At 44.6% G+C, this 16,482-nt stretch overlaps 1 protein-coding gene across 3 annotated transcripts in view; it reads right to left on the bottom strand.

The window, feature by feature from the left end:
• efr3a (EFR3 homolog A (S. cerevisiae)) overlaps positions 1-16,482 on the bottom strand; it is a 101,120-nt gene that overhangs the window by 15,209 nt on the left and 69,429 nt on the right. For all 3 annotated transcript variants that reach the window (XM_014337374.2, XM_014337373.2, XM_014337372.2), the window contains 4 exons: positions 7,029-7,107; positions 5,720-5,855; positions 882-1,049; positions 629-743 (listed from right to left, as the gene is read on the bottom strand). In XM_014337374.2, the coding sequence (XP_014192860.1) occupies positions 629-743; positions 882-1,049; positions 5,720-5,855; positions 7,029-7,107 (498 nt within the window). The remainder of the gene's footprint in view (positions 1-628; positions 744-881; positions 1,050-5,719; positions 5,856-7,028; positions 7,108-16,482) is intronic.

The raw sequence follows: 16,482 nt of genomic DNA, 5'->3' as shown, positions 1-16,482 counted from the left end.
GGGATTAGCTTGTTTTTCTTTCTTTTTTCTGGCTGCAGGGACGGCTGCACCGCGGGGTGTCCAGGAGGTGAAGTGAGGACAGATTAGGAGAAAGATTTGATGAAGAGAGAAAAAAATTGCGAGCGTCTTCTTTAGAAACTGCTTCCAGTGTTACACGTTACAGCGCTGAGCTAAAAATCAGCACAGCTTTAACTCCATGAAACCAGAATATAAAGGTTCAGCCCAAACCTCACAGCTACTGAAGGACCACAAACAGAGGCAAAGCACTGAGAGGCGAGGTTTTGACCCAATGACTGCCCTTTGGTCTCTGAGGATAAAATATAATACAAAAATGATTTTAAAAGCACGAAACCTATCAGCCAATCATATCGTTTCATTGACACAAGCATGGAGTTCAGGACAGTTTAAATGTGCTGTGACAGTAAAATCCACTCATCGTCACCATCATCATCATCATCATGCAGAGAAGTCTCCTGACAGTACAGTCCTGTGAGGACAGCTTCATTTGTGACGAGCGACCAGCCGAATCGGCGTCTTAGCTGCACGCAGCGTTTCAGAGCTGCGAGCTGACTGGCTGCAGCTCTACGAGGGAACCTCCGGGTCTCTGGATAATGAATGTGTGACTCACCCAATCTTGACTGTGTCCAAGGCGTGGCAGGGCGTCCCGTAGACTGGCACTTTGCCCATGATGAACATCATGACTTCAGCTCGCTGGTAGTCTGGCAGATTTCCACCGAAGAAGCCTGGCGGCGACGCCGGGGGAGACAAAGATGAGTCAGAACTCAGTGAATGAAAAAAACATTCAAGGTTATTTTTACTAACACATGCAGGCACATATTCATTAAGACAAACACACTCTGGAGTAATAGAGGAGCTCGTACCGATGGTCTGGATGATGGCGTTCTGGACGATCCGCTCCTCGCTCTCTTTACCGCGGACGGACGAAACGCTGGAGGCGGAGTTCCTCCTCGAGCTGTCGCCCAGCTCAAAGTCCACGCTCATCCTCAGGTGTTTGAGCAGAGTGTTGAACACCTCCAGCACGGTGGGCCCTGCCATCACACCCGCAGGTTAAATGAACATCACAGGAAACATTAGCCTGACATTTTCGTAAACGGGAAGAGACGGGATTCCATCTTTTGTTCGTATCGGGCCTTTTAACTATGATTTCGTAGGAGCTTTGCATAGGAAAAGCCACAAAAAGGTGAAGAGAGAAGGATTATTTAATCCTAAAACAGGGCCTGTTTCGTTGCACCTGGTGTGGCTAAAAGTGTTCATTTATTTTGAAGGCCAGTGGCAGATGTTGTAGAAACATCTGTATAAACGGCCTGGGTCGAGCTCTTTAATGAGTCGTTTAAACATGTATTAGTCAGCTGCTACTAAGTGAAATTTGGGGTTTTGCTGACACTGCTTGTGTGGTCCACGAGTGGCTGAGGGCTCAGTAGCTTCACAAACACACAGACTGGTCAGAATCTCACAGTAAATAAAATTCTGTGGTTTTCACACAAATTTCAGGTTTCAGATTTACGTGGTTTGTTTCCCTTCGTTGGATAAATCCCACACTCCACCTGAGCCGTCACATTTTTGTAGAAAGCTGTTGAAACCTCCAACATGTGAACAGTCACCATCAGTTTCAAACAGCCTTAAATGGAAACATATCGACACTCCTGCCTCAGATTGATCTGTCGAGGAGACACACGTGTAACGTGTGCTCTGATAGTTTCCTCCTGCGTCATCGGGTCTGCTTGTTTCTACCCAGCTGGTCTCTGAACTGGCTGTTTGCTCCAACATGCTTAGCTCTGGCGCCGCTAAGCTAACATAATGGAGCCGACGTGGTATTTAACCAATAATCAAGGGAAATATACAGTTTGACTGCTTCGTTAAAAATAAGGCAAAACATTTTTACTAAAACTTTAACTTTTATTTTAATGGGTTCATAAACTCAGGAAGTAAGAATTTTAAATACCATCAGGCAGATGTTGCCATGTTACCAATAGACCAATTAAAACATAAATAATTCGGAGAGCTTCCAGGCTGCTGTGATAAGGAGAAGAAAACATATTTGCTTTAAACACTTAAAATTGTCTAGTGAGCTATTTTTGGTGGAGCTGAACCTGCAGATATCCGACATAAACTGCAGTAAAATAAACACGAACAGGCTCTGCTTTGCAGTCCTAATTCACTCTGTCACAGAAAGCAACACCACAGATTATTACAAGCCAGCGCTGAATGACGGGCCGGGCGGCTCCAGGCACAGCTCGGACTTCGCTCGTTTAAATAAGACAGAAAACATAAACTTTTAAAAAAACGGAGACAGGAAAATAAAAAACAACAAATGGAGATGATAAAGCTACATTAAATTTTAGCAAATATTATGAATATGAAAAGCGACATTACAGAGGTGCCAAAATCCTGAAGTTCCTCTGGTGGCCACTTGAGGCCGCCTCCAAAAGTGAGTCAACCACAAACTATAAAAGATGGACTTCGAAGGTTAACGCGTCAACCAGCGTGCAGCCCGTTTCTGCTGCTCCTGCTTCTTTACTTTTTATTACTTTTTTAGTTTACTTTAACTTAGAGTGTTCGCTTGTTTTAATAGCTTTCTTTTACATAAATTCCTTTGGGATTATTAAAGTATTCTGACTTAAAAGTGAGGCTAATGCATAAGTGCCTTAAACTTGCACTTTTATAAATGACCAGTAGAGGGTGATAACTGGTTACAAAAAGACTTCCGGTCCTATAAACATGTAGCAGTACAGATACTGCAGAGTGCCCTCTAGTGGACTACTATGCAATGTCAGCACTTATAACATGGTTGAAGGATGTTTCTCCATGTCTTCTTTACCTTTTTCTTATTGGCTGCCATAAATGCCAATACAGTAGATCAGCCAGTAGCTAACACTGGCTGATATTATGGGTGTGTCAGTACACGGGTCAGGCTGCAATGCTTTGTTTCAGAAAGGAGGATTATCTGAGGAGTGCCCGTCTGTCATCACATCCAGCTTCATGGTGACGGTGGAAACGCTCATCTTGATTTAAAATGGGACTTCACAAACCAGTGGGTGACATCACAGTAGCTACATCCATCTTTGTAAATCTCACAGATCAGGATTCTTTGAAGGGTTATTTTTCACTTTCTCTAGCAGTCTGGGAGCAAACAATGATCTGCAACAACACATTCTGAATTACCTTTAGTGATACTTACTCTAATCTACTGACACAGACTGACTCACAGCATCACACGACGGTGCTATTCTACATACCACCAACACTCAGCTACACAACCACAGCGTGATCTCTGTGCGTCTGCAGCTTCCCCGTTTACTCAGCTCACACTTCGGACACTCTGTGGATTTGTTCAAATGTCACATGGCACAGAGTGACCAGAAAGAAATATATAGAATAGTTACAGAGGGCGCACTGTGAAGAAACCCTAAATAAAGATTGCTGCTCGAGCATACCCTGCAGAACCTCTACAGCATCAGGGCAATCAACCTACTGGTATTACTGGGACGTAGCTGCTCACCATGTTAACTGGGAGACGCTGCCCATGTAAAGGCTGACAGTATGACTGTCAGTTATTTAGTGCTGCTTGCACCTAAATCTCAGAGACAAACACCACAAAATGCTGCAGAAGTTGACGATAAAGCTGACCCTTCCAGTTACTGCAGTGTTATTGCATTACATCAGATTATAACATGATCTGGTTCTGGTCAGTCTGTGTACGTTAAAGTTGAACTGAAAGTATCTGGTGGTGTATTCCTGCTCATCATCTAAGAGCTCTAAGAGCATCTGCTGGTAAAAGATAAAAGGAAGAATAAAGGGGAAAAACTCAAGAGAAGAGAGGTTCAAATAACTTAAATCTATTTTTTTTTACCTTTTTTATAAAGAGAACAAAACTTGAGACGTGAAAGCTGTGATTACCCAGAATGCTCGTTAACGCCGGGCGTGTGGCGAGGGGGGGAAGTCTGCAGAAGCTGCTCTACTCAGTTTAAATCCAAGCACAGGGTCATACCGTACCGAGCCACAGATTAGGAGGAATCGTGCATTCGCTTTCAAAGGTGAACACGTCACTTCTTTTGGAGCCTTGGATCATTCCTATCCAGGAGGAAGGTTGTGTTTTATTTCCAGGAAGAGGCAGTAAAAATAATTACTACTTACAGCTTGTCTTCAATTAAATACTCTCAAGTTTTTAATTTGTTTCCACACCTCAGTGGGACAGAGTAATTTGAATGTTTTCTGTTGACTTCTTTTCTTCCTAACAGTGAAAAACCTGATGATTTAATTATCAGGCGATTAGCATCTACAAACGTTCAAGCAGAATGAAACGCCGGGACAGCAGACACAACGTGACAACATCAAAAACACTCGAGCACCTGTTTAAACACCTCCGAGTGCTGTCTTTACTTTGTGTTTCTTCAAATTCAAACTTGTTCCTTCAAGTTTGGGTAACAAAGTAACACTTGTAGCAAAACTTTAATTTCTCCCAAGATTCAAAAGTCTAAAGAGGTCAAAATGTCAATAACATAAGTGTCAGTTTAGCATTCACCATGACAAATCTCATATATAAAGCCTACGATTTAACTTCCTTCAACCTGTCAACAGCTGCTGAGAATCTGCAAGCTGCTTTGCAACCCTCCTCCACCCAGCGCCTGCTTTTAACGCTCTGTCCAACTTAATAAACAACACAACTGTAAGTTCAGGTGAAATAAGGACACATTTTCACTGACGTGGTCCCGACAGGTAAGAAGACGAGGAAGACGCAGCCAAGCTTACATCTTAAAACAGCTGAAAACAAACAACAGAAAAAAGGTTGTTTTTCTCTTCATCAGTTAATCGGCTGATTGTTTCAGCTCCGACAGTTTATTTAATAAGAGTGCAGATCGTCTATTAACAACTCATCTCTAACCAGCTTAGTCTGAGCTTCCTCTGCAGTGGGGGGCGTTTATGTCAACGCTTCATGTGGACCGTGACGTTTTCTCCTCGGCTTAATAATCGCACATAGGAAACAGAACTCGTTACTGTTTCGAGCCTGTCAAAGGAAAATGTAATTAATAATAATATAGTAATAATATGCTATATATATACTGCCTTTTGGTTTTATGGTTTTAAACTAAACATACGGAGCTAGAAAGCTAAAATCGACGTGGAAATGTCAAAAACTGTACTTCCTCTAATCTCCACTTGAGGCCGCCTCTAAAACTGAGCCACTCCCCCGTTATTGGATTTTGGTGAAGGTTAAATTTAGGGGTGTGGCCTCTTTGAGTCACTGAACTGGATCTCTTAACTGTGTTTGTTGTTGCTGACAATTATTATGGCCTAACAGCTGAAACATCACAGATCAGCTTCCTGTTTAAAATGTGAAAATATTACCAGCCTGTTACTGCAGATGATCACACACCTGCGTGTGCAAACTGAGCCAGCTCACATCGGCTGATAACTTTCTTCTGGCTGCAGAGAAGCAAGCTAAAGGCCAACAACATCCTGCTTTGATGCACGTATTTAATCCTGATTCTGGGCGACGCCGTCTCAGATTCTTTCTTTACGTTAATGCCTCCTCTGCCTGTGCCTCTACCAGCGCGTTGTTGTTGTGTTTGACACGTTATGGCCATCTGCAGACTTGCAGTGGTAAAGCTAATGACACCATTTTTTAAACCTCAGAGAGATGATGACATCTTCCTCCATGACGTCCTGCAGAGGGAAGCAGTCTGTCACTTTAACTCACCCACAGATCCTTTGGCGGCGATGGCCACCGTCTCCAGGAGCACCTGGACGATGCCGGCTCTGACCCGCGGCGTGTTCTTGTTGTTAGTGTCGAGGTGGTTCAGAACCTGCTGGATCACGTGGTGCGAGTGCTGAGCCTGAAAAAGCCAAAGAGGATTTCAAATGATGTTTGGAACAAATATAGAGTTTGCTGCCGATCACATGGTGAACGTCACAGACAGACTGTATATAAATGATGGAGCAGCTTCTGAAGCCCCGTCTTACAGACTCGAGCGGACAGTGTTTTTAGACCAGACGTGACGAGCAGCAGGAAACGATACACTCGCACCACGGTGAAAAGTGTCAATCAGCAGGTAGGTCCGCTGTAAACAGTACGATGATCTGTTTCACTCTAAACGCGACCTTTGTTTACAAAATGAGCATCACGCTAGATTTAACAAAACCATGAAACGAGACCACGAACTAATCGGAAAATGCTGAATTATGTCATATGTTAAAGTTACAATTTGCAACTTTTTCCAATAAATTTCTCTACAATGACAGTTCTCTGAACCAGGAGGCGCCTCCTGCTGGCCAGCAGAAAGAATGCAGCTAAGTGAGACTTCTGCACCGGTTTCATTTTTCAGTTTGCAAAAATCATTTATGATTAAATCCTTAAATCATATTATGTGATTTACTATCACACATTCATCAAATGAACTTTTCTTCGTGTAGAATTATTAACATTAAATAGAAAAAGTTTATAGTTGTAGTTAGTGAACGTCTGAGCAGGTGCGGCTGATTCTGTTATGCTGGAGGAGGATTTGTGCTAGCATGCTGCTGAATGCAGATACTAGACAAAGTGTTCTTTCATTTGTTGCTAATAAACCAGCAAATTTCCACTGAAACGAACATCTTACAGCGGCTGTAAAACTGGACAAACTGCAGCAGCAATAATCCGCTGAAGTTCATAGAGAACAAACAAAAAAGTGAAAGTGAAGAAAGTTTTGTTTTTCTTTAAAGCATCTCAGTTATTAAAAAGTTGCAGTCTGTAGTATTTCCTGCTCGCTGCGTCTCCTCTCTCTGTGCAGCTGAACTGCTATAAAACAGTTACTTCAGAAGGCGACCTTTGACATCGAGGAAGTTTTTGTGAAGCTGCTGGATGTGAACTCGACCTTAAAACATCTCCAGCAGCTGCTTTAGACAGAACTTTTCCTTTTTAAAGACTCAGAGAGCTCTCGACTACTGGTTTTCACTGCTTCCAGATCAAATCAGCTCCATTTTTTAGCCTCTGCCATCTCGACCTACGTGTCAGAGGAAGTGCAACGTACCTGGATGGAGTACATGATGATTCTGAAGCAGGAAACTGCAAACTCGTTGGGGTCCCACAGGTGATGGTTATCCAGGTGACTGAAGGAAGAAGAAAATAAAGTGATTATTCAATCGACCCAGCTCTGAGGAGCATCCCTGCAAAGACTGCATCTTTAAAATGACACAATCCAGAAATCGCACACAGACTCGGCTGCATGAATGAGAACGGATTTATAATCTGTCAATATTAGTGTTATGATTAATATAATCCTAATATTATAATCCATCAGGGGTTTTCAGAGGTTGGTGAACTCTCTCCTGTCCCTCTGTGTCTTTGGAAACAGCCGGAGCTCCTTCATCCTTCCTGCTACTACAGCAGTTGTGCTGTCAGGGAGTTCGGGATGAAGCCTGACTGACGGCCGGCTCATGTTTGCTGTTGTCAGATCTCCCTCTCTGCTGTTTGGCTGCTTTGAATTATTTAAAGGATAATAATAATGCTGCATTGCTCTGAGCCACAGATTCAGAGTCAGTTCAACATTGTTATTGCGTAACAATGAAGAACAACAACACAACAAAAACAAATAAGAGTAACAAGAACAAAAATAAAAAAGTTCATCACTGACTTTAGTCAGTGGATGTCAGGCTGAGAGTCTGCAAATTAAATCTCATCGTGGTTCAGTGATGAGCAACAATAATCATCATCAGCCTTCATGTCAGGATCACAGCCCAGCTGTGTAAGTGAAGGATGTGCTGCTTGCAGAGTAACACAGACAGATTATAATTAGATCGTGCAGAGGAGGATCAGTCGCATAAACACAGAAATGCAGGAAAACTGAAAATCTGACTAACACAGGCCATGAACACGTATGTGCTCGAAGATGAACCGAGTCGTAGAGGCTCGCACACACTCGGTCACAGATTTAAAGAAGCATCGCGTGGGTGTGCGTGAAGGTGAGGAAGAGGAGCGGTAACGATCGATAACGGCAGATTTAATCACCTCAGTGGGAGCGAGGTAAACTCATCTATCGCATATATGTGCATACATACAAACACGCGGGGAGGACGGCTTATTCGCTCAGCGGCTCACAGCTCAGAGCGTGCAGAGCTGATAGAAAGAGACGTGAACATTAATTCCCCGACAATAAAGCTTCCAGGGCTGACGAGAGTGTGGAGAGATGCCGTTCCTCTGACGGCCACTTGAAGATTCCCATCTCTGCTTTATCTTTAGAGCGCTGGCTCGTCTTCATCAGCTCATGCTTGTGTATGCTCAGAGTGCCAACTGCTGTTTTTATGGTCGTTACTTCATATCCTCCCTGTATGAAGCACAACAGCGGCCGCTTATTTACACCAACACTCTGATCGCTGTGAGGCACGTTTATCTGTTCATATGATTCAAGATGGCTCTGCTACGAGTGTCATCAAGTGGGAGTTTTCCATAATTGGAAAATTCATGCCCATCGACACGGATCGATAAATAAAACGGCGCTGTGTGAACGGGTGGATGTGGCTTGTTCTGTAAGGCGCTTTGAGCGGTCGATAAGTCCAAAGGAGATCGTTATGTATGCAGTCCATTTACAGGCTCGTATTGTAGGCGTGGATTGATTATGTGACAACAGACGAGAGCTGTCAGAGGCCACGCCGCTGCCCTGCGTGAGAGCAAGACTAATAAAGATGGAGGGATCGTTTCCAGCCCTGCTGAGTGACCCGTATTCTGTCGTTACGCGACCTTACTGCGCCACCTGACCATCACAGATTTCTCTAAAAATTCCCGGAGCAAAGATGCACTTCAACGGGAATTTAACAGTTTCAGGTCTCTACGTCTGTGAAGGTTCTCAGTCATCCAGGTCAACGTAGTCTAAGAAGTTTGGAAAGAAAAGCATCTGGACTTCTTTAAGTTTCTTGAAGACGTTTCATCAGAGAAGCTTCTTCAGTTCTAAGAACAACTGGTTTTAAGCCCTATGGGAGTGTCTGCAAGAGGGTCATGGACCCCTATTGATTCTCCCTAGTTGGAAAATCAGAAGGACAATCAGAACAATATTGTCATCCCTCATCAGATTCAGAAGTTTCTGATAAGGGATGACAATATTGTTCTGATTGTGTAGCTGGTGTATCAGAGAAACTCAGGGGAGTCTTCTCCAAGCACGACATCCCAGTGTGCTTTAGACCCACCCGCACACTCAGACACAAACTGCTTCATCCCAAACACAAACTTAATGTGGTGTATGCTGCACAGTGTAGTGAGGAATCCTCAGACCTCTATATTGGAGAGACCAAACAGCAACTTCATAACGGGACAAGACTTGGCTGTCCACCCTCATCTAAAGGTCAAAGGTCACTCTTTCGAGGATGCCAATGTTCACATTTTGGACAGAGAGGACAGATGGTTTGAAAGAGGAGTGACAGGATCCATCCATGCCCACTGTGAGCGACCATCTTTGATCAGAGGCGGTGGTTTACGACACCAACTCTCTGCCATCTGTAATCCAGTTCTGAGATCCTTCCCAGACGCCTTAACGCCCACTCACATCCTGGGCCATCTGACCTCAGGAAATCACATGATAGGGTGGGGCCAGGTTTCACAATGAGCTCACCCGAAACCCTGGCTGATTGTGACCCACACCCAGTTTCACACCTTGGCTTGTGTGATTAGGTAGAGGATCAATAGAGGGTCCACAACCCTCTTAGGGACACTACCACAGGGCTTAAATCTGGGACTCTCCACCTACTCTTAAAACTGATGAAGCTTCTCAGATGAAACGTCTTCAAGAAACTTAAAAGAAGTTCAGACGCTTTTCTTTCCAAGCTCCTTAGACTCTACTTTCATTCGTTTTATCAAACAAATAAAAACAACTAAGTGATGAACTTTGGTTGATTTTAGATTTTTTTCTTTATTTTGGCATCAGTTTATTGATTTTAAATGTCCATCATCCAGAAAACTCCTTGAGCCTACGGAGCTACATCCTTCAGATGGTTTACAGTTCATCTCTGGGTGCTGTGACGCTCAGCAGTGCAGCTCAAGAAGACAAAACAATGGATGCTCGAAGTCTCTGACAGCAGGTTTGGAGGAGGGGTTTAATTCTTTTACAGCTTCTGGAATATAATGCATATAATATTTTTCCTTCAGATGGTTTAAATCACATCTGTCCAAATCACAGATGGGGAAAATGTTCATCCGATTTCAGGTTGACATTCCCCAGATGATGCTTTTTCCCCTCATTCTGACTCAAACCTTATAGAAACAAACGGGACAGGTAAGGATTTCCCAAACACAGTGAAACTTGAGCCTTTATTGTGAAAGGACAGTGGAGAAAGACAGGAAAGCTGGGTCAAACAGGTTTCCTGCTCAGTCCTGTGAGCGAAACTGAAGTGGTGCACCGCCCGGCTAAACCCAACAGTCCTGCATCACACCTGCCTGCAGCTCAACGCCACAATAACCACACCTGCTACGCAGCAAAGCCACGTATGCATTTTATAACATGTCACGAGATACATCGAGATCTGACTGATTATGTTGAATTTACCACCTCTGCTGAAAACGAGGCATTAAAAAAAGAGCCATTTAAGTAAGTATGCTGGGTAACTGGACGTACGAGGCCTGAAACCCTGAGGGTGACTCGGCGGTCTGACAGTAATCATGCTTTTCAGACTTGCATAAAGAAAGAGAGTCGGGAGTAGAGAGAAAGAGGAGAGCGATAAGAATGACTTGAAGCTGTTATCATGAGAACAGTTCTGCACCGTGACGTCAATTCAAACACCCCAAACTCGCCGCCTCCTCCACCCCCTCCGTTAACCCCAATCCTTGCTTGCTATTTATAGTCTGAAGACACGCGCCCCCCCCCCCCTCCGTCCTCCTCCCTGCAGGAGCAGCGTGGGAGGAGAGAGCGGCGCAGAGAGGAACGACGGGCTGGGGAGTGCGGCGGCTGTTCAATCGAGAGAAAAATTAAAGAGTGGAGTGCACTAATGGGAGTCTTCAGTCTTGTTCTGCCTGTCGGTTTTCTGAATGAGGCCGTAATAGGCGGGAATGTATTTGCTATTCAGAGAGCGTCGCAGCTCTGCAGACACACCAGAAAGTCTGACGTGTGATTTCTGTGTGAGGTCCCAGCAGGTTATAAACAGGTGATATACGAGTAAAAGAAAGGCTACAGGCTGTTAATTATAAATGAGAACCTGCTATAACAGAGAACCACTGCTGAGGAGACCAGTCAGAGGACACACTGCAGGAAGCTGCTGTGTGTGTGTGTGTGTGTGTGTGTGTGTGTGTGTGTGTGTGTGTGTGTGTGTGTGTGAGTTCATGTGTGGGTGGCGCTGCTCCCCCTGTGCAGTGCAACTTTAATCACTACTGGCAGCACTGATTGATGAAATACCAACAGAGATTTATCAAACATTTCTTCTGCTGCTGGTTACAAACTAACCCCAGAAAACTAAATGCAGCCCCGCTCAGTCAGTCAGCTCCACCTGCTGCATTTAAACCCCACCTTCAGCTACGGCAGGCGCGCTGGTCTCCAAATAACCACGCAGGGGAAGCATAACCTCACGTATTTATCACCCTGCACTGTAAAATATTTAAAAGCCTACTGGAGAATAAAATGCTGAGCTGAATAAAATATGACCGCTGAATCTTTAAAACCTGTTGTCGTGTTTCTGAACCACCTCCATCAGGTCACCAAGCTTCAGCCTTACACATTCAGACACGTCGGCAGCACCTCGTGTGGATTTCACAGGGACTAAATGTTTCTGCTCAGCAGCTTTACACACAGAGATGCAACACAAACCATTTTTATCATCATCAGGCTGGATTCTTCCAACAGTAGCAGCTCAGGGGGGCATCGCCTGACCTGCAGGGGGCGCACAATGCTAGTGAGTCAGTCAGAGCCGGAGGTGACACTGAACACACGAAGTACACTAACCAGCTGGAAGTATAAGAATGAGACACCGCTGCAGTTTGTTTGTTTTTGTTGTTGTTGTTCTGGGTTGTGTGTGTGTGTGTGTGTGTGTGTGTGTGTGTGTGTGTGTGTGTGTGTGTGTGTGTGTGTGTGTGTGTGTGTGTGTGTGGTTGGCAGACACCCTGTGTCGAGTGTCAGACCTCAGATGAGCTCTGACTGGGTGTCAACAGAGAGGAAGGAGACATCATGGAGTGAAGACGGGCCTGAGTGACACAATCCAACAAATTACTCGAAAACAAAAACGTGAACTAACAAACTCTTAAAGTATTCTAAGTATTAAAGTAGTCTTCTAGTTACACACAAATTAGGTGCTTTACTTGGGTATGACTCCTCCTCCATGCAACCCTTACGATTCAGAGGACAACCATGTGCTTTTTGTACCTCACTAAAATTATTTGACAGCTTTGTTTCCGTTAAAAATGAGTAATTGTATTTATTAATCTTTCTATAAACTGGCTATCCAGTCAGCAGTTTCAATATCCCAGAGGCTATGACGCCACCTGAATGCTTCTGTTTAGCACAGGGTGTCTTTGTAATCAGTGGTTCATGTTCTGGTCGTCACACATGATGACACGGAGGGGTGGTGGTATATCTGACAGGTATATGAGGAGACACTGGGACCCACTTGCTGATTCTATTTGTTTTCTCCATAGACTGTATATAAAAGATGGGCACAGCCACTGTGACATCACTGATTGGTTCGTAAAGACGTGCTGTGAAGCAGGTGGGGGTTGGAGAACCAGGTGCAGCACAGTCAGCTTGTGACTGATTACTCTTGAACGTACCCTCGATAATCCTCCTTCCTGACTCTTGCAGCGACCACGGTTTACTAGAGTAACTGCTCGGATCTCCAATCAAATTCAATATAACTGATAGTCTTTTTGCGACCATGTGTTGCCTGGCTGTTAAACAGAATACATGTTTAAAGCAACTTTGTGCTGGCTTCACTCTTCAGACCTGGAAGCAGCGCACTGTGGGGACTGACTCGCTTCTGGAGGCAGCCTCAAGTGGACATTAGAGGAACTGCAGACAGAGGAACTTGTTATTTGACTTCATGTTTCATTGTTTCCCCTCGCCATAACGTGAGACTATTGGCTACTTTCAGATGACTTCAAACTGCACGTAGGGAGGGTGGGTCTTATATTTCACAGCCAGGTGAGACGTGGTGGTTTGCCTTTATTCCACTCACTGCTAAGCTTTAGGCACTGAAACCTGTCCAGAGTCAGGAAAAGATGGTGATTCAGCTTAAAAAGCACCTCTTCACAAAGCTAACCCTGATGGCTGATGAATAGTGAGCTGGGAGTGACAAACCTTTCTCCCTAAAGAACACCCTGTGTCTGACAAACACCAGCAGCTTTGACAGAAGTGTTATTGAACACCGCGGGAACGAGAACAGACTGAAACTGAACTTCATACTGGGGCAAGAGGATGGTGCTATGGAGGTGGAGTTTACATGTTCCTCCTCATGTATGGACGGGTTCTCTCTGGGTGCTCCGGCTTTCCCCACGGTCCAAAAAATATGCACGGGGTTAGCTTGTTATTGTAAAGTGAGGTGTGAATTATCCGTCTGTGTGTTAGCCCTGAGACAGACGCGACACCAGGATGTACCCTGCCTCTTCCCCTATGACAGCTGGGATACACCCCAGACCTGAAGAGGGATGGATGGATGTTTATACTGATGCAGTAAAATGGTGCTGCTGTTTTCACCAATGCATGCTTTACTGCATGATGTGACAGGGCAGTCCATGAAAATTTGACCTTGATAAATAAAAGCGGACTATATAAATTCACCTAATAATTGCATCATACAAACTACATCTGAAAAGCCATTTTCCTACATATCATACTTTACTAAAAGAAAAATATCAGTGTTTTTATTTAGACTTTAACAGAATATTTCCTCCATCACTGCAAAAACTCTTCTGATTCGTGTTTGATTGAAGTCCAGGTGAAACCTCTCAGCAGCTCTGCAGAGGATCTGAGCTTTATAGGCTGATAGTTTTGTTGCACATTTCCTGTGTAGCTCAATCTGAGCTCCACCAGCAGCAGGTGGAGGTCTTCATCAAATAAGCTCCAGGCGTTTGTTCTTCTAAACTAAAGCCTAAATAATCTCAGAGAAGAAACAGAGATGTGTATGTAACGCAGAAGCTGGAGACCTGGGAATAAAAGAGTTTTCCCCACTGCAGAGATGTAGTTTTGCTAAGCTGTACATTTTCAGCTCACAGCCCACAGAATGAGACAGAAAATGAAGGCTGTCTATTTAAAGCTTTTCCTCCTCCTGGTGATTGTGTTCTGCTGGTAGAAAAGTGATTTTCCTCCGAGACAGACAGCCACATTGATTCGCACAGGCCGAGACGGTTTAATAAAGCCGGGGTGGAAAGAAAGAGACGTCTGAAAGACAGGGAGAGGCCAGTTTGTAGCTCCCTCGCTACAAATTGCCCTCAATGTGACATCGAGCACATCTTTGACGCATGCGGGTTTGCAACAGGTGGGGATGCATTTTATCCCTTAAAGAAACTGATCTGGGGTCAAACGGGTCACTAATGAGATGGTCACGAATGTGAGGTCAGCCTGAGGTCGTGTTTCAGGAAGAACAAAGGAGGAAGAAATGAAGAAGAAAGGACGGCGAGCGCTCAAGTATTTATTTGAAAAAGCTCTGAGGCACGAAACCAGCGAGAGGTGAGAAAAGCTGCCGCTTGCTTCCTGAAGAGGCCCTGCAGATGTCAAACAGCCACAGTGGTATTGTGTAATTAACTGCTAATGGCAGCATTAAGAGGCTCGCTCCCCCGTCTGAAAATACAAGCAGCGGTTATACAGTTAATTAACAGTCGTCGCTCTGACTCCAGGCTGAAGAAACAACAAAAACACAGAAGAGAAAAAATGATTTTAGCTCATTTCTTTTCTCACAGCCGGCCTGTGAGTTTATCTCATCTCTGACGACCTTCAATGATCAGTTCTGACACCTCAGCGCGTATCAACAAAGACGTGGTTTGATGATGGCTGCACGGGCAGAGACCCTCCCCAACTTCAGCTTTCTGAAAATCGGATTTGCTTAGGCTGCTGCCCCCGCGACCCGGCCTCGGATAAAGCGGATGAAGATGGATGGATGGATGGATTTGTCACTGATAAGTGTAACATATCATGTTTTATACAGTGCTAATTTAAAACAAGCAACTCAACACATAAAAAAATAAAGATCTAAAAGCATCCATCTTCACTTTTTCACTGGGTCAGTTGACTTTGTGTTCAGCCCAGGCAGTGTGGACTGAGCAGCTGAGCAGCAGCTCTTGTTTCTGTAACGGCAATTAAAACCATTCTCAGACTTTTCCCAGCAAAACTAAACTGAACTGTTCAGCTGCAAAGCTACGCTAAAGCTACGTAAGCTACAGTAAAAGCTGTGCAGATAAACTCTCAGCTGAGTTTGCCATCATCTTTGATTTGGGTAACTTTGCTGCAGGCTGACAGCAGCTCTGTGCTTCCTGTCATGAAATGTAGAAACATGCATGTGATGGTCTGAGGCTGGAGCAGCGTAACGCATGGCAACGCATGGCTTGTTTTTGCATTTCGAACATGATGTGATTTTGAATATATATATTTATATAAATGTGTAAACTGTGACTGTTCCTGTTGTTCCTCTTTGTTTTGAACAGACTCAGAAGTGGCATCTTTATAAAATCCATCCGTCTGTATCGCAGGTGGAACGGAGGCCCAGCCTAAACCAACCAAATTGACAGCACCGCCCACGGAGCCAGGCTGCTGAACACAAAAACCTAAACAGCTACTTTAAATATCTGCACGAGCCGGGGAGGATAAAAAAGCCGCCTCCACTCATCGGTGCAGAAACAGAGAAAACCTCAGTGGGCTCAGCGTTCGCTCGGTAATTGTCCAATTTAGGTGGACAGTGCCGAGTGGCGGGCTGGTGCATCCAACAGGAGCAGTGTTGAGGATGTCGGAGTCCCAGGAGGGGTTGATGAGAGGAGGGCATGATCAGCGGCTGGAGGCGGTGTGCAGCATTCACGTGGCAGCTGATAACAGAGCTCATTTAATTTCCTCTGTGTGCTGGGAGTCAGAGAAGGTGTGAGAGGGAAAATGAAAGAAAGCCAGTGTATAGATATATATAAACCTGTGTGTGTGTGTGTGTGTGTGTGTGTGTGTGTGTGTGTGTGTGTGTGTGTGCGCGCGCGCGTTGGCTTATTGGCGGCAGATTTATTTGGCGTCCCATCACCTCTCCTCCTCTCTGTGTCATGAACCCAACATGTAATATAAATCTGCCGTGTTTCCGCAGAGTGACGAGGAGGCGGCAGGAATGTGACGACGCCCAGGCGATGTGGAGCAAACACTGAGATGCTGTTATTATTTTTTCAATCGATAACAGCCGCAGTGCCGCATGGATTCAGCACGGCTGCTCAAACTCTGGATCAAACACTGCATATACTGAAAAAAAGGCTGGTAACAATATCTCAGTCCTTTAAACTGGGAATCAGATCTGTGTTCTAACCCCGGGAATACACACACACACACACACACACAC

Source organism: Haplochromis burtoni, unplaced genomic scaffold, assembly GCF_018398535.1.
Source record: "Haplochromis burtoni strain Fernald_Lab_line unplaced genomic scaffold, NCSU_Asbu1 Contig_175, whole genome shotgun sequence".
NCBI classification, from domain to species: domain Eukaryota; kingdom Metazoa; phylum Chordata; class Actinopteri; order Cichliformes; family Cichlidae; genus Haplochromis; species Haplochromis burtoni.
Note: the sequence above shows the minus strand (reverse complement) of the source record. Positions and strands in the feature narration are given on the sequence as shown.